Source organism: Orycteropus afer, unplaced genomic scaffold (genome assembly GCF_000298275.1).
Source record: "Orycteropus afer afer isolate SDZICR_OR568_19922 unplaced genomic scaffold, OryAfe1.0 scaffold00467, whole genome shotgun sequence".
In the NCBI taxonomy this organism is placed as follows: Eukaryota; Metazoa; Chordata; class Mammalia; order Tubulidentata; family Orycteropodidae; genus Orycteropus; species Orycteropus afer.
Genome location: NW_006922054.1, coordinates 496,967 through 519,497, shown reverse-complemented (window position 1 = coordinate 519,497; position 22,531 = coordinate 496,967). Strand labels below are relative to the sequence as shown.

The 22,531-nt window shown below is 35.3% G+C and overlaps 1 protein-coding gene across 1 annotated transcript in view; it reads left to right on the top strand.

The window, feature by feature from the left end:
* The first annotated feature begins 1,871 nt into the window (after window positions 1-1,871).
* The window catches only part of HNF4G (hepatocyte nuclear factor 4 gamma), a 36,463-nt gene continuing 15,803 nt past the window's right edge, over window positions 1,872-22,531 (top strand). Inside the window, exons 1-5 of the mRNA XM_007954622.2 lie at window positions 1,872-2,007; window positions 6,856-7,027; window positions 12,706-12,800; window positions 20,091-20,197; window positions 21,708-21,863. Coding sequence (XP_007952813.2) covers window positions 1,872-2,007; window positions 6,856-7,027; window positions 12,706-12,800; window positions 20,091-20,197; window positions 21,708-21,863 — 666 coding nt within the window. The remainder of the gene's footprint in view (window positions 2,008-6,855; window positions 7,028-12,705; window positions 12,801-20,090; window positions 20,198-21,707; window positions 21,864-22,531) is intronic.

Here is a 22,531-nt window from a genome sequence, read left to right as displayed (position 1 = left end):
TTCCATTGTATATATATATACTAAATATGTAGTTTTTAAATGAGTTAATATTTTTAACTCCAAAAAACTCATTGCCATCAAGTCATTTCTGACTCATAGCAACCCTTATTGGGTTTCCTAGGCTGTAAATCTTTAAGGAAGCAGACTGCCCTATTTTCTTTCTATGGAGAAGCTGGTGGGTTTGAACCATTGAAATCTGTATGCATTAGTGAATTTAAATTCACTTATGCTCAAAATATCAATCTTTATGCGTTCCATTTCATTTTTCATGACTTCCAATTTTCTCAGATTCATACTTTGCACATTCCACATTCTGATTACTAATGGTTGTTGGCAGCTAAATCTTCTCATTTTGAGTAGTGCCACATCAGCAGCTGAAGGTCCTAAAAGCTTTACTCCATCCATGTCATTAAGCTCTACTCTACTTTTCGAAGTCAGCTCTTCCCCAGTTATATTTTGAATGCATTTCAACATGAGGGGCTCATCTTCTGGCACTATAGCACACGATGTTCTGCTACTATTCACAAGGTTTCCACTGGCCTATTTTTTTTTCAGAAGTAAATCTGCAAGTCCTTCTCTTTAGCCTGTCTTAGTCTGTAAGCTCTGCTGAAATCTGTCCACCCTGGGTTACCCTGCTGGTATTTGAAATGCTGATGAGGTAGCTTTCAGCATCATAGCAACACACAAATCAACACAGTACAACAAATGAGGGCAAGTTGTGAATTAGAAATACAATAATTTCTAAAGTATGATATAATATGCATGAGTTGTATGGTAATAAAATTAATAAAATACTATTATGCTATAATCTTTAATAAATATGAAAATTCAAAGTATGAATTTATAATGTAAATATAGCTGGAATTCTTTCTTCAGAGGTAAAATCAGTGAATATATTCTCAGGTATAGAATATACTCATTGAAGACTAAACAATAGTAAATCTTTAAACATTACCAAAATGTAAGCATATATGTGTGCTTTGTCATGCATAGAAGGTATAGAACGCTGTATAGATGGTAGATATCAGGAACCAAATAATGCAGATGTTTAAATCCACATCCATTATAATAATTTTACTTCTGTTTGATGCCTAGAATGTAATAGACATCAGAATTTAAAAGAAATTAGACCTTATTTGTGTTAGTAGTTAAAATGTCTACAATGTACAAGAAGCTGTACTATTCTACCCTTTGGAAGTGTATAAACATGCAAGGGAAACATTCTCTTAAGTTGACAGTTGAAGAGAATAAGTTAAAGTCAACATCATTATGATTATGCTCAAGGTTTTATGCCCAGAGTGATAGCATAAATCCCTATTATTCTAAATCTCAAATTTGTTTTACACAAATGTAAACAAAGTTATCTTTGTCTTATATGTAAGAAAACTTGAGATTTCTTATATTAAGTGTTGAAATATCAAATGTCAACTGATAGTCTCAACTTACCAAATTCATAATAATAAACTAAGTGCCATTTTTTCAGAACATAATTTCAGCCCCTTAAATGGGAGAAATCATGATGTAATTACAGTTTAAAACATAAGAGATTTCCTTTTCTATCTTTAATCTTTCTGTCACTGACATCATTTATTGTCTACTGGAAATCAATTTAGCAAAGCATGTTAGTCCACTAAGCACTTCAGATAAGGTGGGTCTATGAAGCATTCCAAGATTATCATAAGGAATTGCTTTCGTAGACCATAAACGAAAAATAAATAAGCAGAATATGGCCCGTGAAGGAGTTTACAGTTTTACAGCTCCTCCCTCTGCAGTGCATAAGTCACTCAGTTACACTTAACTTTGAGTTATCACTCACGGATTGAAAGCAAAACGGTCATCATACACTGCTCTGGGACTGTGGTGCCAGTTGTATGTGTCTTTCTAAATCAATGATGAGGGTATCGGAACCGATACTGGACATGGAAATGGCAAATTACAGTGAAGTTCTCGACCCAACTTACACAACTTTGGAGTTTGAAACGATGCAGATTCTATATAATTCAAATGGTGAGTCCTCATCTGCTTATAGATATAAAGAAAAGTGAAAAATTGGAGAAGTAAAACTGAGATTTCTGAAGTGGTAGTTCAATGTTTTATTGCTGGAGAGTTCAGACCTTGCTTTTAAGACCACAAATCTGAGCTTTTGCTCCTCATCACTAAATTTAAATTAATAATACTGTGGCATTTTATGCTTGAGATAGAAAAAGTCTAGTTATGTGTAATAAAGTAAGCATAGAATTCTGTCTTGTGAGGTAAAAAGAGTCATTTCAGCAGTTATTTTATTTGCTGTAAATCGTAGTAATAAGTAATATTGGCAGTTGTGCCATGAAAGTATATTTTCTATGCAATATTTAAAATGACATGTGGAACAAAGTTTCTTTACAACACTGGTGAGTTTTACTGATTGTCTCCTTTCGTTATTATAGTTCTCAATTGCTGCTGATGGGAAACTGCATTTAAATTTACTGTCAAGTTTTTGCATTTAACATAAACATGAAGGGAAATAAAGGTTTATATTATAACCTCCCTTGACAGGCTAATGTTTAGCCACAGAAAGCTCTTAATATTTATCCACTGTAACATTTTAACTTTAAATAAGACCTGAATTGTTAAGTACTCATATCTTTATGTAATACTATAGTTTACTTTGAATTTATAATTTTTGTCCAAGTAAAAAACCTTTTCCAAAGTAAGTTACAATTGTTAGGACACCTTACATCTAGTAATTATATATAATTTGGAAATGTGTACGTGTGTGTTTAGTTCAGGATTGTGAAAACATATTGTACTTAGATATCTTAGTATCTTAATATGCAGCAAATTTTTATGACTGGTGCTTATTATGTTACAGTAAATAGAATACCTTATTAGTGGAAATATTTTTAAAAAGGGTTAAAAAATAAATTCTGAAATTTTAGTGAAAAATGGAGTTAAATGATTTGGAATACAATTCTTAGGCAGTCATCATTTTGGTTCTTTATGTTTAAACTATTTAGAGATACTTAACATTTATCTCACTGTAATCATGACTTTTTAAAAGAACTATAGATTAATGAATGGTAGAGACAGATTTACTATAAATAGTTTCTAAAACAACTAGCTTATATGGCTATTTCCAAGATGTTGTCTAATGAGAGAAACATTTATGTGGTTTTTTGTAATAAATTTTATTAATAATGCATAAATTTGACATTAAATGTGAAGCAAGATTTGAATTTGTTTTTAATATTTTCGTATAATCTTTCATAATACAATCAATCCTCAACACTTCTTACTACCATATCTCTAATACCTATTTTAATGTTACCAACAGAAAAATCTCTAGCATTAAATTCTGTTACATGATTTACTTAAGCAAATTCTCAGTAAAATTTCTTTGTCAATTTTTATGAAAGTATATATGATAATATCTGCCTAAACAGAAGTATTAGGGAATAGATTGCAGTTGGGATATGGCAGTTTTCAGTGTTACCATTTTATTCTATTACAGGTAGAATAGTGTATGGCTACATTTGTATTATGTGATTATATGATTAAATAAACTAGATGTTATAACATATTACATTTCCATGTTTAATATATTTTGATCACATACAGATATTTAAGGAAGTAGTGAATATTTACTTATTTAAGAATACTTACTGGTATAATTTTATGTTGTGTTGTTATGTGCCGTGGAGTTGGATCCGACTCATAGCAACCCCTCCTTGGGTTTCCAAGGAGGTGTCACTATGGAAGTAGACTGCCCAAACTTCCTTCTGAGGAGTGGTTATTATATATATTTTAAGCTCATTCCTTCCTTCAAAATATGTTTTAGATGCCCACTACATACTGCACACTGTTGTTAGAATGGGAAAACAGAGCACTGAATAAAACAAATAAAATCTCTGATCAGGATGTTTAAATTCTAGTGGGCAAAGATAGATGATAAATAACAAACCAATACATTATCTAATTTTAGACAATGAAATTGTTATAGAAAATTAAGCAGTGTTCTAGTTGAAGAAGAAGTAGGAAGTTACTCTTACTATTATTATTTAAATTTTCATCATGGTTTGTGTCAAAGTTTATAGAACACATTAATTTTCCATTCAATAATTTATACATATTTTGTTTTGTTACATTATTTGTATTCCTCTCAATGTAAGAGCACACCTCTCATTTCCTCCCTAGGCTCCCTGTTTCCATTTGTCCTTCTTTGTTGCTCCTTTCTTCTCTGGCTTTATTTTGGGGCAAATTCTCTCCTTTTAGTCTCATATTGTTGGTTGTTCTGATGAGAATCTTTCTCCTCTGTGTTATTGTTGATGTTATGGACTTGGCTATTGTTTGGCTGAATGGTGATCCATGAGGGTGGGTTCTATTCCAGGTTTGAAGGGTATCTAAGAGCCATAGACTCAGCAGTTCCACCAGTCTCTATCAAACAAGTATGTCTAATCTTTTTTTATGATTTTGAATTTTCTTCCCCATTTTTCTCCCACTCTGTCCAAGACCTTCTCTTATGATCCTGATCAGAGTGGTCTATATTGGTAGCTGCATATGTTCTAGTTTTTCTGGTCTCAGTGTAGTGGAAGCTGAGGTTTGCATGGTCTATTAGACTGTTTCCTTGCTTCTTTGATTTTCTTCACTTTTTTATTTTTTGCTTCAAGCAGAGAGAGATCAGTAGTTGTATCTTAGATGGCCACTCACAAGCTTTTAAGACCCCAGACATTATTCATCAAAGTAGGATGTAGAACATTGTCTTTGCTGGCCAATTGACCTAGTTGTTCCCCAAAACTATGGTCCCAAGACCTCAAGCCCAGTGCCTCAGTCCCTCAAGGTGTCTGGTTATAGCTAAGATATTTTCATAACTTTGCTCCCTGTGTGCTCTACTATATACATGGATATATACATACAAATACATATGTAGAAATATCTTCTGCCAAACCTATATATATATATTTGTGGGCATAATCCTGTTTGCTTTCCCACACCTGATCAGCTTGCACTCATAGGTTATTATTTGTTATTACTGTTATTGCAGGGCTGTGTATGTGATAGTATTTACCTTTGTTGCCTTTAACTCTTGTGCACCTCCCAGTGCCTTTCTTTGCCTTAGTCATGTTGTACTGACCTCCTCCTTATTGTATATTGCCTTTCCCTTCACCCAAGTTAATACATGCCTACTGTCTAGTTAGTGATTTCTCCTCCCTTCCCCTCCCATCTTTGCTAACATCTTTGCTAAAGAATGTTTCTTTCTATGTATTAATTTTTTTTTAATAATAGTGTTCTCATACAATACTTGGAAAATGACTCTTTAAATATGTGTTCAGAGAAAGTCTTTTGGGAAATGTGAGATTTGAGCAAAACCTTATATTATAGTCAACTCAAACCAAATTTTGGGTAAGAATTCTCCTTCCAAGCAGAAGAACTGGCAAGTATCAAGTGTCTGAGATGGAACAGGCTTTAAAGGAAGAATAAATAAATACAACATTGTTGGAGAATAGTTAACAAGAGGAAAAGTGGTACCAGATTTTGGGTCTAGGGAGGTAGGTTGGGGGCTTCATCATGTAGGGCTTTATAGGTCATGGTAAAGTGTGCTAGTTTTTTTTCTGTATCTAATGACAAGTTGTGGCAGAGTTGGATGCAGAGGGTGATGATGTGAAATTTCTTAAATCAAGATCTCTCTGGGGGTATTGTGGGAATGAATAACCAGTAGGGGGTGTCTTAGTTATCCAGTGCTGCTGGACAGAAAAATCCTAAGGAGATGGCTAGAAATCTGAATGCAGGGTTCTGGCCCTAAGAGAAGGCTTTCTCTTTCTGTCACCTCTGGGGAAGGTCCTTGTCATCAATCTTTCCTTGGGTTTAGGAGTTTCTCAGCACAGGGACTTTGGGTCCAAAGGATGCACTCTGTTTTCTCTCTTGTTTCTTGATGGTTGGAAGTCCTTTTCTCTCTGCATGCTTCTCTCTCCTTTTATGTCTTTATTTTTAAATAAAAGGTGATTTAGGCTATGCCCTAAGGAAACTCCCATCATATCAAATCAGGGCTGTGACTCGATTAAAGGAGTTGCATCCCACCCTAATCCGCTTACAACTGGTTGGCTTATCATGTCAGATCACATCATGGGGGATCATTACATAGCTGCCAAACCACTGAGGATCATGACCCAGCCAAATTGGCACATATTTTAATAAAACATATTTCAATCCATGACAGGGAACAAGAGTGGAAGTGAGGAAATCAGCTAGGGCCCTATTGCAGTAAGGGGGGAGATTTTAGTCTACAAAATAAAGGTGGAGTGGTGATGAGTGAGAAGTGAATTATATATTTTGAATGTGGACTTACTGAAGGGTTGAATATTAAGGATGAAGGTAAGAATTCAAAGACTGTCAGGTTTTGGCTCTAGGTACTGTTGATAGACATGAGAGCAATTGAGGGAAGAACATATCCTAGGAGAAAATCAAAGCTTTCGAGTCCTGACATATTAATTGGTGATTCCTATTAGACTTCAAAGTGAAAATGTTAAATATATTTTTGGATATTTCAGATGGATATTTCCTAAGTATGGGAGAGATCAGTATCAAAGACAAAATTTGGGGGAGTTTTCATCATACAAATACTATTTAAGGTTATGAGACTAGATGAGCTTCTCCAGGGAAAGAATGAAATTGGGGAGCTGAGACCTATAGTCCCTGAAATTCAGAGGGGAGCTAAGAAAAGAAACTTGAGGAGCAGCCAGTGGTTAAAAGGAAAGCAATGGCATGAGTGTCCAACAAGGTAAGAAATGGACTTCTTCAAGCCAATGAATAATTAGTCAGGCAAGTTCATCAAGAAATACTCAATAGTAATTAATTCTCCTCTTACTTTTTTTTTAACAGATAGTTCCACCCCAGAGACGACAAGTATGAATACCACAGACAATGGTGTTAACTGTCTATGTGCTATATGTGGGGACAGAGCCACAGGAAAGCACTATGGAGCATCAAGCTGTGATGGATGCAAGGGCTTCTTCAGACGCAGCATACGCAAGAGTCACGTTTATACCTGCAGGTGCTTGAAGTGCTCCTTTTAGTGATGTTTCAAAATGGCTTCCAAGAAATTAAGGCATTAAGTGCAGAGCTTTCCTATTTCTTTAACTCTATGAGCAAAATCTATAAGATAAGATTAAGAGTGAGGCTGTGTGGATGTGTATATAGGAAACATACACATAAGTGTTTTTTTTTTTTTTTTTTTTTTCAATTGTGATTTGGGTGGAAGTTTACAGAGCAAATTTACTTTCCATGCAGCAGTTCAAACACACGTTGTCTCATGACATTGACTACAATTTACCCCAATGCAACAGCTCCTCTCCCACTTCCTCCCAATAGTAACCTCTTCCCTGTGTCCATCCCTCCATGCAATCCTGCCCTCTGAACTGTCTCCCTGTGCATAAACAGCCCTTCTTTCTCCCATGATTGTTCTCTTTGTCCAAAGAGTGTATCTACCTCAGGTACATGTTCAACTCATATGCCTGTCTTTTGTTTGGCTGGAAGTCACAGGTGTGGGTTCAATTCCAGACCTGAAGGGCAGCTAGGGGCCATAGTCTCAGTGGTTCCACCAGGCTCTATCAGACCAGCAAACCTGGTCCCTCTTTTTTTTTTCCCAAATGATTTTGAGTTTTGTTCCACATTGTTCTCCCACTCAATGCAGGATCTCCTACATAGATCCCCCTCCAAGTGATTGACCATGGCAACAGTACACTATCTAGTTCTTCTTGTCTCATAGTCTTATAGGCTGAAGATCACATGGTACCAGTTGCTAGGACTAATTGCTTCCATGAATTTTTGTTTTTCTTCATTCTACTTTTCTCTGGATGAGGAGACACTCATTGTTGCCTCTAGATGGCTGCTTGCAAGCTTTTAAGATCCCAGTCACTACTCGCCAAAATAGGAGGTGGAACAATGTTTTGTGTAGTATGTTATGCCAGTTGAGCTTGATGTCACCTGCGATTATGGTCCTGAGCCCACAGGTTCAGCTACTTGCTCCCTCTGGGTAGCTGGCTGTGACCAAGAAGTGACTACAACCTTGTCCCTTGTCAGCTCTACTATACCCCTGGAAATTCTTACAGAACATACAAATACACTTGTAAAACTATTGTCTGCCAACCTTATGCATGGTCTTGGGTATACCCCCGGCTGCATAGACATGTCTAATAGTTCAGCCTGTCCACCCATCTGTCCACCCATATACCTGTGTTTGCCTTCACTGACAACAATTTTTATGAAACATTTTGACTTGTAAAAGGATGCACTTAAAAAAAATAAAAATAAAGCACATATCCACCAATATATTAGACCAATATAGTTGAAATCTCTGGTGAACGTCTTTCCTATCATTTTACTCTTTTGCCCATTTCCCATAGGTAACCATTCTCTGGAGTTTGGTATTTATTTCTTCCTTGTGTTTCTTTATTGTTTTACTACATGTACATACATCACTAAGCATTTTCAAATCCGTATTTAAATAGTATTACAATGTGTGTATTTTACTTATTCTTTTTCGTATCACCACATTCTGGCTCTTAGCCCTTTTGTAATTTTCTTTCTGGTAGCTTATTGATGTTAATGAATGAATGTTAATTTTCATTCCTAAAATTTGAAATGTATTTCTTAGGTCAACATTTTTGGCATTGAATTGAAATGCCTAAAACTGACTTAACTATATTGTATGTGTCACAGCTTCCTATTAGCAGGCTTTTCTTTTTAAATCATATATAGACAATTTCATAGCACAATATAGGTTCAAACAATGTACCTTGAATTTTCAGTGTGACAGTCCTGGAATGCAGATTGCATCCAGGTTGAATAGGAGCTATTAAAAAGGACTGATTTGTATAAAAGAAAAAAAAAAAAAAAAGTCTTGCTCAATCTATGAAAGACACATTGAAGATTACTATTCTGTTGGTCCCAAGAACAAGTTGCACATTTGGGAAGAAGTTAACTCTTTTACAACAGGTTGTCATTTTCTTGCTCTCACTAACTCACTGCTGTCGAGTCGATTTGACACATAGCGACCCCTCCTTGGGTGTCCAAGGCAATAGCTCTACCAAAGTAGATTGCCCAATCTTTCTTCTGAAGAGTGGCTGGTGGGTTTGAACTGCCAAACTTCTGGTTAGCTGTCAAATCCCTTAGGCACTAGGCTACCCGAGCTCCCATTTGATTGCTAAGGATGTGGAAAAAAAGTTAATAAATATGTAACTCCCCAAACATCTAATTCATGTTCTTTACAAAGTTTTGCATGAGAGCTTGAAGTAGGTAGTTTGAAAAAGAGTGTAACTCATGCACTTAAAAACCTTGATAAATATTTGAAAAATATTTGAAAAAATATCATATAGAATACGTTTTTTTCTCTTATACACACCAAAAGTCTAGAGGTTAAAAAAAAAATAGAATAATTTCCTTCATGAAAAGCAGTTTTTCTCTGATTGCATTAAATATTGAGTGTTCTAGAAAATTTAACAATTATAGTATGGATAAAATAATACGTGAACAATATTTTTTGAGTTGTGTGTTTGGTTAAGAGTGAATACATACATACCCACAGACACACACACATATGTAGATAAATATGGAACCTGCTGACTCGAACAACTAAATCAACAGCAACTTGTAAGTATCAGAGAGAATGGTAGCACAAAGGACTTGGAGGATTTCCTTCCTTCCTATATGGGAAGTGTGGGAAAGGAGGGTTTTTATAGCAAATTTGGAAGTTTAAAAAAATTCCAACAATGTGAACAGTTTATTTCACCACATCTTCCCATCATGGATGCTCCTATCTATCTAGCCTTTACATATTTTATATTAAGCAAACTCTATGATTTTCCACTTGGGGGTTTTAAGTTCATTGTATTTGATGCAACCTTTAAGGATATAAAGGATTTTTAAACTCACAATTTGCTGGTCCCAAAATCATCCATTCTCAAGATGTACAAAATCCATTTGCACTATGTCTCCATTGTTGTTGTTGTTATATGCCGTCGAGCCAGACCCAACTCATAGCGACCCCTCCTTGGGTTTCTGAGGCAGTATCACTACAGAAGTACATTTCCCCATCTTCCTTCTGAGGAGTGGCTGCTGGGTTTGAACTGCCAGCCTTTTGGTTAGCAGTCAAGTGCCTTAGGCACTATGCTACCAGAGCTCCCATGTCTCCTTTAGCTCTATCATATTGAAATTGAACTTTCCCTCTCAGGGCACTTTAAATTACTACTGTTAATACTTCTCACATTTTTCTTTTTATTAAGGCTGTCTGTAAGTTGTATGTGTACTCCATTAGTTGTTGTTGTTGTTTGTTGTTATGCGCCATCGAGTCGGCCCCGACTCATAGCGACCCCTTCTTGGGTTTCCGAGGCAGTATCACTACGGAAGTAGATTGCCCCATCTTCCTTCCAAGGAGTGGCTGGTGGGTTTGAACCGCCAGGCTTCTGGTTAGCAGTCAAGTAAGTGCCTTAGACACTATGCTACCAGAGCTCCTACTCCATTAGTAGTTTCCTTGAATGGAAGAGACAGGTAATATAACTTCTTTAATCCCTACACCAGGATCATATACATAATACATGTTAATATATATTTATTCAACTATTTTATTGATTTAAATGGATGTATTCTGTGTGTTTATTGGTAATCTCTGGTGGCATAGTGGATAAGGCACTTGACTGCTGCTGACTGGAAGGTCAGCAGTTCAAACTCACCAGCCACTCTGCAGAAGGAAGATGGGGCGAGCTACTTCTGGAAAGATTTACAGCATCAGAAACCCAATGGGGGCTGCTATGAGTCAGAAATGACTTGAAGGCAATGAGTTTTTTTTTTTTTTTTTTTTTGTCTCCCAAATGAACGATGCTATTTTTTCTTTTCCCCACCATAATACCGTAACACTCTTCTAGCTTAGTTGATTCATAGGAGGCTTTACATTTCACTGAATTTTAAGTAGCCACCCATATTTATTAGAATAAATATCTTCTTTTGTAAGTAATAAAATACATCCCTTTATTCTCATCATTAATAATCAACTACAAATAATTAGGGATATAACAATACTTACAGATTTCTGATGACAGAATTGTTAAGTGCTTGGCTGATAACCAGAAAAGTAAGCCTTTGGAACCCACCAATTTTTCCATGGGAGAAAAGGCCCTTCAATCTGTTTGCATAAAGGTTACAGTCTAGGTAACCCTATGGAGCAGTTCTACTCTGTCATGTACGGTCTCTATGAGTCAGAATCAACTCAACGGCACACAGCAATAACGCTATCAATACTTAACGGGTAATCTAATGCCAGAGTTTTGAAGAAATATTGTTTGCTATATTAGTAAAATTTGCCCCAAATTCTTTAAAGTTTAAAGTATATTCATACAACAATTTTTTAAGGCAAATTCCCTTTTTCTCCCTATTTTACAATTATAAATTAACTTTTATTAAATAATGTGCCCAAGTTGGATTAATATTAAATGGTATACCAGCTTTGGTTTTAATCCAGAGACTGTACTTTTTTTTTTTTTTTTAATGTACAATTTAGCTTTTTAGTGTATTTACAGTTTTATAACATAACTACTAGCAATTTAGAAATTTTCATAATTCTGTAAAGAAACCCTGTACCCTTTATTTAGCACTCACTCTATTTTCACCTGACTCAACGGCACATAACAACAACAACTATTTTCACCTAACTATGAACCCTATCTCCATTTAAAGCAACTATTAATCTACTTTATGTTTGTATTAATTATCATAATCTGGATATTCCATATAAATAATCATGCAATATGTGACCTTTTGTGTCTGGCTACTTTCATTTACCATAATGTTTCAAAGTTCATCCAAGTTGTAGCATGTATCAGTACTTTCTTCCTATTATCACATAATAATATTCCATTATGTGGATATACTACATTTTGTTTATCCATTTATTAGGTGATGGACATTTGAATTATTTCCCTTTTTGGCCATTATGAATAATGCCACTATGAACATTCATGTACAGGTTTTTGTGTGAACATGTTTTCATTTTCGGGGGGTATATACCTAAGAGTGTAATTACTGGATAATATGGTAACTCTATGTTTAACTTTTGGAAACTGCCAAGCTTTCGTCCAAAGCAGATACATATTTACTTTCCAACTATCAGTGTATGAGGGTTCCAAGTTTTCCACATTCTCACCAACACTCTATATTGGCTTTTTTTTTTTAATCCCTGCTAGTGGGCTCATAATTTATACTTTCTATGCTGTGCTTAACTGCCTGTTGATTCTCAGCATTGGAGTCAACTTGATTTGAATGTGAAATACACTTAAAATTAATAGATGTTTTCTAAAAAGAAACCATGAAAGCACAGAGGCATAATGTTATGATATAGTCTCCAATAAACAAAAATCATTTAGCAAAAACAATTAGTATTTTCATGCCAAAGTTTATAAGGCTTTTATGATTCATGATAAAAATGATCATGTGTACCTGACAACAGTAAGATAGTCAGTTTTATTTATTATGAAGCTTGCATGAGAGGTGGGACTTATATTTCCATATATATGCTCATGATGAAACCCTATGGAAATGTCATAGGCAATTGTTCTTACATATTCTTTCTGGTGAGCCAAATTAGAACATACTTATTTGAACTCTATGTCTGTTTATTTGTTTTTTTGATTAAAAAAAATAGTTTTCTTAAAACTAATATATCTCTGTTTGATATTATAGGTTCAGTCGGCAATGTGTTGTTGACAAAGACAAAAGGAATCAATGTAGATATTGTCGCTTAAGAAAGTGTTTCAGAGCAGGAATGAAAAAAGAAGGTAATAATAAAATAACATTATTGATGGAAAATGATAACAAGCATACATATTGTCCTTTAATCACAGTAATCTTTTTGTGTGGGTCTTATGGTTTTCCTCATTGTATTGATGAGGAATCTATGACTCTTTGAGTTTAACAATTTAGCCCAAGGTTACCCAGCCAGGAAGTGTTAGAGACAGTCTAAATCTGGTGACTGTTCCCAGAGACCATTCTATCCAACACTATGTTATCCCTGACCTATATATGTTCATATATATATATATATATATATAGAGAGAGAGAGAGAGAGAGAGAGAGAGAGAGAGACTAAATAACATTCCAATATACTATTAAAAAATGATAAAATTTGTAATAAATATATTTTAAAATTAATACTTCTTCACTGTCACTAACAATTGACTATGTTTTTCATTTCATAAAAATTAAATGATCATTTACTTTGTATTCATTCACTCAATACATATTTATTATTACTACTTTCCAAATACTGTTCTAAGTGCTGGCGTTTCAGTTGTGAACAAAATAGACAAATGATGCCCTCTATTCTACTAGGGGACAGAGAAAATAGACTGTCATTGTTAGGTGCTATTCAATTGACTTTGGCTTGTACTGACCAATGTACAATAGAACAAAAACACTGCCTAGTCCTGCAGCATTTCACAATTCTTGCTATCCTTGAGCCCATCATTGGAGCCACTGTGTCAATCCATGTCATTGAGGGCCTTTCCCTTTTTCACTGAATCTCCACTTTACTAAGCATGATATCTTTCTCCAGTGACAGGTCCCTCCTGATAACATGGCCAAAGTACGAGAGACAAAATCTGGCTGTTCTTAGTTCAAAGGAGCATTTGGCTGTACTTATTCCAAGACAGATTTGTTCATTCTTCCAGTCAATGATATATTCAATATTCTTCACAAACACAGCAATTCAAATGCATCAATTCTTTTGTGGTCTTCCTTACTCATTGTTCAGACATCACACGCATATGAGGCTATTGAAAATAACATGGGTTGGGTCAGACATAGCTTGGTCTTCAAAGTGATATCTTTGTTCTTTAACACTTTAAAGAGGTCTTTTGTAGCAGATTTGCCCAATGCAATACATTGTTTAATGTCTTGACTGCTGCTCCTATGACGGTTTATTATGGATTCAAGTAAAATGAAATCCTTCACAACTTCAATCTTTTATCCATTTTTCCTGATGTTGTGTTTTGGTTGAGTTGTGAAGATATTTGCTTTCTTTTGTTGAACCGTACTCCATGCTGAAGGTTTCTATTGTCTTTGATGTTCTTTAGTAAGTGCTTCTCCACTTTCAACAAACAAGGTTGTATCATCTGCACATTGCAGCTTGTTAATGAGTCTTCCTCCAAACCAGATGCCATATTCTTCTTCATACAGTCCATTTTCTTGGATTATTTCTCAGCATACAGATTGAATAAGTATGGTGAAAGGACGGAGCCCTGATGCACACCTTTCCTGATTTTAAACCATGTAGTATCCCCTTGTTCTCTTTGAATCACTGCCTCTTGGTCTATGGACAAATTCCTCATGAGCACAATTAAGTGTTCTGGAATTCCTATTGTTCACAATGTTATTCATAATTTGTTATAATCCATACAGTCAAATGCCTTTTCATAGTCAATAAAACACAAGGAAACATCTTTCTGATATTCTTCTTGGTATTCTTTCTGGTATTCACCAACAATGATTTGCCTTGTTCCGTTTCCTCTTTTGAAATTGACTTGAGTTTTAGCAGTTTTCTGTCAATGTATTGTTGCAACTATTTTTTAATTATTTTCAGCAAAATTTTATTTGCATGTGATATTAATGAAATATCATTTCCACATTCTTTTGGATAATCTTTTTTTTTTTTTTTTTTGTAATGGGCACCAAATATGATTCTCTTCCAATTGGTTGACCAGGTAGCTGTCTTCCAAATATGTTGGCATAAATGAGTGAGTGCTTTTGCTGTTGTATCTTTTCGTTGAAACATCTCAATGGATGTCCTGTCTGTCCTTGGAGACTTGTTTTTCACCAAGTCTTTCAAGGCAGCTTGGACAACTTTCTTCATTAACATTGATTCTTGATTATATGCTACCTCTTGAAATGGTTGAACATTGACCAATTCTTTCTGATACAGTGACTCTGTGCATTCTTTCCTTCTTATTTTGATGCTTCCCACATTGTTCAGTATTTTTGCCATCAAGTCTTTCAATATTGCAACATGAGGTTTGAATCTTTTCTTAAATTCTTTCAGCTTGAGAAAGGCTGAGTGTATTCTTCCCTTTTGGTTTTCTAACGCTAGGTTTTGAACATTTCATTTAATACTTTCTTTGTCTTCTTGACCTGCCACTGAAATCTTCTGTTCTTATCTTTTATTTCATCATTTCTTCCATTAGCTTTAGCTACTTTCCTTTCAAGTGCAAGTTTCAAAGTCTCTTCTGACATCCAATAGACTAGACACTCTATTTTAGGGTGCACTAATTCCATTCTAGGAGCTCTGGTAGCATAGTGCCTAAGGCACTTGACTGCTAACCAGAAGGCTGGCGGTTCAAACCCACCAGCCACTCCTCAGAAGGAGGGTTGGGCAATCCTACTTCCTTAGTGATACTGCCTCAGAAACCCAAGGAGGGGTTGCTATGAGTTGGGGCCGACTCTACAGCAAATAACAACAACAACAATTCCATTCTGAGCACAGTAAATAATCTGATTCTCATGTCCTATAGTCTAAATACAGTTAATTTAAAAATCAATATGTTTAACACATTCTGAATATTTGGCAGGGAATAGCAGCAGTATTTTTATTAATACCAGTGTATTTTTATGCCTTTCAGTTTTGCCCCATGCCTAGGAATATCATGTAAAAGAGAAAATTTCAACAAACTATTTTGAAAAATTTAAAAAAAAACTAAGATTATATCAACTCTTTATACTACAGAAGTATAAAGTTTATCAAAGAAATCCATCTTGAACACAACTATTTTTCCCCCCTTTGTCTTTTTTCACTCAGTATTTCAAAGAGACAAAAATTTCATTAATTTTGGTCAGGTGGCAAAGCCTCCTAAAAAAAGAAGGAAAAAATGAATGTCACAAAATTAAGGAAGAATTTTCTCACTTAAAAAAGACTTGTTTCTTATATCATAAAAGCTTAATTTGGTAGTTTTTTAGATTAATTACAAATCATTTCCACCCATTTCTACTTGAATCTAAAATTGACCTCTACAGAAGTGTAAGCAATTCACAATCCTATATGAATTAAAAAATTAGTGGAACAAAATCATCTTGAAAATTAGGAAAATTATGTTTTCTACTATTGTAGAAAAAATAATAAATTAATTTTTTCTAAAAAGATTAGAAACTAACTTTGAGGTTTCAAAACAGATATATTTATCTTATTTACTGTAATAGAAAAATAGCAAGACTAATTAGGTGGAGATATATTCATTCTGTCTTTTCTGAAATAAGGAAATGGACTTAGCATTCTTTTGCATGGGCTCTGATGGTGCAGTGGCTAAAACATTCACCTGCTTACCAAAAAAGTCAGTGGTTCAAACTCACCAGCAGTTCTGTGGGAGAAAGATGAGGCAGTCTGCTTCTGTAAAGATTTATAGCCTTGGAAACCCTATGAGGCAGTTCTGCTCGATCCTATAGTGTCACTGTCAGTCAGAATCAACTTGGTGGCAGTGGGTTTGTTTTTTCCTTTTTCTCTCCTGGTAGCCTTCTACATGATACTTACTATTTCTCAACCTTTCTGAAATGCTGGCATTCCAGCATCTGTCATGTAAGGGAAGATCCCTACATGCTGCAAATTTGCTTTATTCATGTTTGTAAATTGCCCAAAGAACAGTGTTTCATAGAAGATCATAAGATTGTAATCTTAAAATCACCTTAAATAAAATTACTTTTTGTGTTAGATATCTTTTACTGCTATAACAGAAATGTTAGAATTGGGTGGCTTTTAAAAACAGAAATTTCTTTTCTCACAGTTTAGGAGGTAGAAGACCAAATGCAGAGCACTGGTTCTAGGGTAAGGTTTCACTCTCTGTTGGCACTGGAGGAAGGTCCTCATCTCTTCAGCTTCTCTTCCTGGTTCCTTGGAGATCTCCACGTTTTGTGACATCTATCTTATTCCAACTCTCCTCTGTTTAATCTCTTTTATATCTCAAAAGAGATTAACTCAAAATGCACCCTACACTAATCCTACCTCATTGTCAGAGCAAAGAAACCCCATTCCCAAATGAGATTATAACCAGAGACATTGAGTTTAGGATTTACAACACATATTTTCAGGGGACACAGTTCAATCTGTAACATTCCATCCTTTGGCCTCCAAAAATTCATTTCCTTCCCACATGCAAAATACACGCACTCCATCACATCATCCTCAAAATCTTAAATCATCTCGAAGACCCAAAGTTCATCTTCTGCATCCTCTAAAACAGCTATGGGTCAAACTTTAGGCATTTTCTTTCCTGAGGCAAAATTCCTCTTCATTTGTGAACCTATGAAATCCAGAGTACAAATTCTCTGTTTCCAAAGTACAGTGGTGGAAAGGTACAAGTAGACATTTCCATTACAAATTGGAGAAATTGGATGGAAAGAAGGGATGACAGGCAGCAAACAAGTCAAAAACCCAGCAGAACAATTTACATTAGGCTGGTGGTTCAAACCCATCAGCCATTCCTCGGACGGAAGGTTGGGCAATCTACCTCCATAAAGATTTACCACCTCAGAAACCCAAGGAGGGGTCACTATGAGTCAAAATTGACATGAAAGAATGAGTTTGGTTTTGGTTTCTCAAGGCTTAAAAACAATCCTCTCTACTCTGAGACCACCTAGACAATGGCCTTATTCTCCAGGTGCTGGTGTTGGCCATGCCCTCTGGATTTGGGGTGGAGGCTCCTCAGCCCTGGGCTTCAGCTCCACCTTCCAGGCCCACTGGGATAGTCCATCTGAGTGATGTCCCCACTGCCTTATCCCCACAGGCCCTGCCTTTTTGTTCCTTGGGCATGGCAGCCCACCCTCTCAGCTCTAGGCAGTAAGCCCATCCACCTGGACTCATGAATGTCAGCCCCACACTCTGGAACTGAGTCGGCTAAAATTTGAATCTTTGAAATCTAGGTGTCTGTGGCTTCACCCTTTGATATCCTGGATACCGTGGCACAATACTCTGAAACCCAGAAGGCCCTACTTCCTGTGCTTCTCCAAGCAGATCTGCTGATCTCCAAACTGTTCTGGGATGGCCATTTTCTCTTCTTGGAGGGCAACAAATTTAGTTTCTTTGGCCTGTTTCTTATCTGCAGAATTCCAAGAGGCAGACAGTTTCTTTCCTTTTGCCCAAGTTTTTTTTTTTTTTTTTTTCCTTACTTCACTCTAAGCTGATGGATTTTCTGCTGTGGTAGTTTGTTAGATACAACAACCATAGGCTTATTCTTTTTAACAAAAGATTGTGTAGCTACATCCTTGGTGAACATTCTAAAACAATTGCTTTTAGTTTGTACAACAGAATTTTCCAAATCTTTAAATTCTGTTTTCATTTTGCACAGTTCATTTTCAAGTCCATCTCTTTCCTCTTACATTTTTCTATAATTGACAAGGAAAAACCATATAATTTCCTTATGATCTTGCTAAGAAATCTACTCAGCCAGATATCCAAGTTTGTAACTTACAAATTGTACCTTCCACCATGAGTTTGAAAATAATTCAGACAAGTTCTTTGCCATGGCAAAAAAAGCATCACTCTTCCTCCATTGTTCAATTACATATTCATCATTTTCTTTTAAAGCCTCCCCAGAAGCAAATTTAATGTACACATTTTTAGCAAAATTATGTAGCTGTCACCATATGTATTCTCTAAGACGATAGATACTTTCTCCACAGCTCTCCTCACTTCCTTCTGAGCTCTCACCAGAATCACCTTTGATGTCCATATTTCTCCCAATATTCTCTTCAGGACAGTATAGACTTTCACTACTAGGCAGCTTAAACTCTTCCAGCCTCTACTCATTACCCAGTTCCAAACCACTTCCACGTTGTATTTGTTAGAGCAGCATTCTACTGCTGGTGCCAAATGCTGTCTTAGTTATCTCATGCTGCTATCACAGAAATACCAAAAGTGGATGGCTATAACAAACAAAAATTTACTTTCTCAGAGTTTAAGAGGCTAAAAATTTGGATTCAGAGCAGCTCTAGAGGAAGTCTTTCTATCTCACCTCATCTCTCCTCTGCTTGTTTGTTTAATCTTTTTTATATGTCAAAGGAGATTGACTCAGTACACCATCTACACTAATCTAGCCTCATTAACAAAACAAGGACAACCCATTCCTAAACAGAATTATAAGCACAGACCTAGAGGTTAGGATTTACAACATTTATTTGTGGAGATATATTTCTATCCATAGTGACCCCTGGTAGCACACTGGTTAAAGAGCTTGGCTGATAACTGAAAGATCAGCTGTTCAAACTCACCAGTTTCTCCCCAATAGAAAGATACGGCTCTCTGCTTCCATAAATATTTGTTGTTGTTGTTGTTATGTGCCGTCGAGTCGGCCCCGACTCATAGCGACCCCTCCTTGGGTTTCCGAGGCAGTATCACTACGGAAGTAGGATTGCCCAACCTTCCTTCCGAGGAGTGGCTGGTGGGTTTGAACCGCCAGCCTTCTGGTTAGCAGTCAAGTGCTTTAGCCACTATGCTACCAGAGCTCCTCCATAAATATTTACAGACTAGGAAATCCTATGGAACAGTTCTACTCTGTCATGTAGCATTGCTATGAGTCAAATTCTACTCAACAGCAATGTCTCTGGTTTGATGATTCAATCTGTAACACTTTACTTTCCATTTTGCTGGCATTTTATAGAGAAAAAAAAAATGCAAGTTTCACATTTCCCTGACTCATATCTTCTGACAATGAATATACTCTTATCTTTGACCTGGTCAAACTCACAGGCAATACTCTTCCTCTAGTTATCTTAATGATTTTATTAACTTTGAGAGAAGAAAAAAATCATCCTATTAAGAGTACAGCATGGATGAACTGGCTGATCCAACAGTTTCTAACACTGATATTATGAACTTCTAAATGTTGATATTCCAGTTACAAGCCTGGCTCTTCCTCCTTTTTAAAGCTGACAGAATGAATAAATATCTTCAGTTATACTTCCCCCTGAGCATGAGACTTTAGAAGGGCTCCTTCCTACATTTCCTCACTGTTTTGGTTTACTTCAAACAGTATGTCCTGACATACATGGGACAGACCTGATCCATAAACGCTATGATTTCTCTCCCATAGCTGTGCAAAATGAGCGTGACAGAATAAGTACCAGAAGAAGCACGTTTGATGGCAGCAACAGCCCCTCCATAAACACACTGGCACAGGCTGAAGTTCTGTCTCGCCAGGTATCAGCATCCAACCCTGCTTAATGAAGTCATGTGTTTATTTATGCATAATATTAAAATGGTCTTAGCTCATCCAAATGTACTCATTACTAACATCAACTACATTTACACCAATTCAAGAGTTTTAGTTTGAAAGGTCTACTTTGACTTCTGACTGTAATTTTTACTTTCCCTGGACAAGACCCTGTTTTTTAAGTGGATAAATGAAATGTGTGTAAGTCTAAGGTTGTTGATAAATGTTTGTTTACAAGGCTGATTGAAAATACTTGATGCATGGTACAGTGCTAGGGTAGTGTATTATTTTATTGCTTGAATCTGTAAAGCAAGTTACTACAACCTTTATGGATTTTAATTAAGACTTATCATCAGTGCTTCTTTCCTTGAAAATGCATTTTGGACTCAAGAAGTCAACTTGGCATCCTGATTGACAAACATATTTAAGGAAAGAGGTATACTTCTGATAACATGAGAGAAAGGGGGTTTCACTATTTTGAATTTCTAGAAAGAGGATATCACTTCTAAATAACAACAGCAACAAGGCTATCAATTATATACATAAAAATAAATCATTGAGGAATCTGGAAAACAAGGAAGATAGTTACGTTAGCATTTTCCAAATTAGAACTGCTAATGATATTTTTCTATTATAAAGCTAATTATGAAATAGCTAAGCAGTTCATCAGTTCCTAGGAGTCAATGCCACTACTTTTGTTTTTGATAATACATGGATATTACTGTGAGGCTAACATTCCACTTATCATCATCATTACTTGATAGACCTATAAAGTATTTATAGGCTGTGAGAGAATATACATGCATACATAAAGGTACACCAAAAGACACACATATGCATGTTCAATAGTTAAGTTTATAAGAACTTTTACACTATGCTTTTCTTAGCATACAGACATCTTAAAACCACTTATATTTTTATATAGCTCAAAATTATATGCAGTTTTAAACACTTATTTTTATATGTTAAGGTCTTCAATACTGTTAAGCAAATAATTGATTTCATAACTTTATTTTGATGGGCTGACCTTTAGTATACCAACACAGTAGCTCTGGCTTCCTGTCTAAATTTTTTTTCCACTAGTTTAATAAACTTTGTCCAATGGAAAGTTTGTCCAATTTTCTTCATAAGCTTCAAGAAATTAAAGATGAAATTCCTTCATGGAAATACCATTTTTTTTAATTGAAAATAAAATCACAGAGCCTATTTCATTTGATTATCCTATATCTCTTTTTTGTAGCCATTTTGAATTGATTTAACTTTTATGATAAAATACTGCTCCCAAAGCATTGCGCTAGGTATTAAGTATTTTCAATTTAACTTATAAAATGATAAGTATTTTATCAATTAAAAACTGTTTAGTATACTTCAAGATACTATGACAATGATAGTGCCTGCTTTAATGGCTTTTACTTATTGCAATATTAGAAATAAGAGGAATATTGAGTATGTATTACTTTAAAAGCTAAATCTGTATAATGTTCTTCTTAATGTTAGATCACTGTCTCAAGTCCTGGAGCAAACACTGACATAAATGTTAAGAAAATTGCAAGTATTGGTGATGTCTGTGAATCTATGAAACAGCAACTCTTAGTCCTGGTGGAATGGGCTAAATATATTCCTGCTTTCTGTGAGTTACCATTGGATGATCAGGTATAAATTAATTATGATTTTTACTTTCTAAAAAAAAAAATTGTGTTGTGTTCTTTTAATTATACTTGTAGTAGTTTTAGTATATATGAGAAAAGTTAAATTATCTTATAAGAAAAAGATTGGGTTTTCCCATCTATTCACCTTCTTATTCTATCAAGAGGCACAACTTCTTGACTTCTATATAAAGGATCTAGAAAACTTTTTGATTAGGCAAAAGTTGAACAAGACTTATACTGTTCTGCCCTTTTGGAGTTCAAAAAGCTCATGTGAGGGAGAAAGTAATTGGCGTTGTGAGACAAAGCGTTGCAAAGTAAATATGTGGGAGATAAATATTGCCTTATTGTGTCTTGGTGTTTATCGAGAGTGCCATATAAAATTTCTTAGAAGTACCAAGTCACTCTTAGACAGAAGCTACACAGGAAGTATTGGTGTCTTTGTGGGCACTTTATGAAATGTATAACAATTTTATCCTTCATATTGTCAATTTTCCTAGCATTTACTGCATACAAATTATATATAGAGAGAAACCCAGCCATACTCAGAAAGCTACAGAGAAATAGAGCAAATTCAGATTTAAAGTTTTTTGTTGTTGTTGTTCTTACTACATACATTTTCAGACTTTGTCATCTGTGCATTAAAATACTTAGTTAATAATTGTTGTTGTTGTT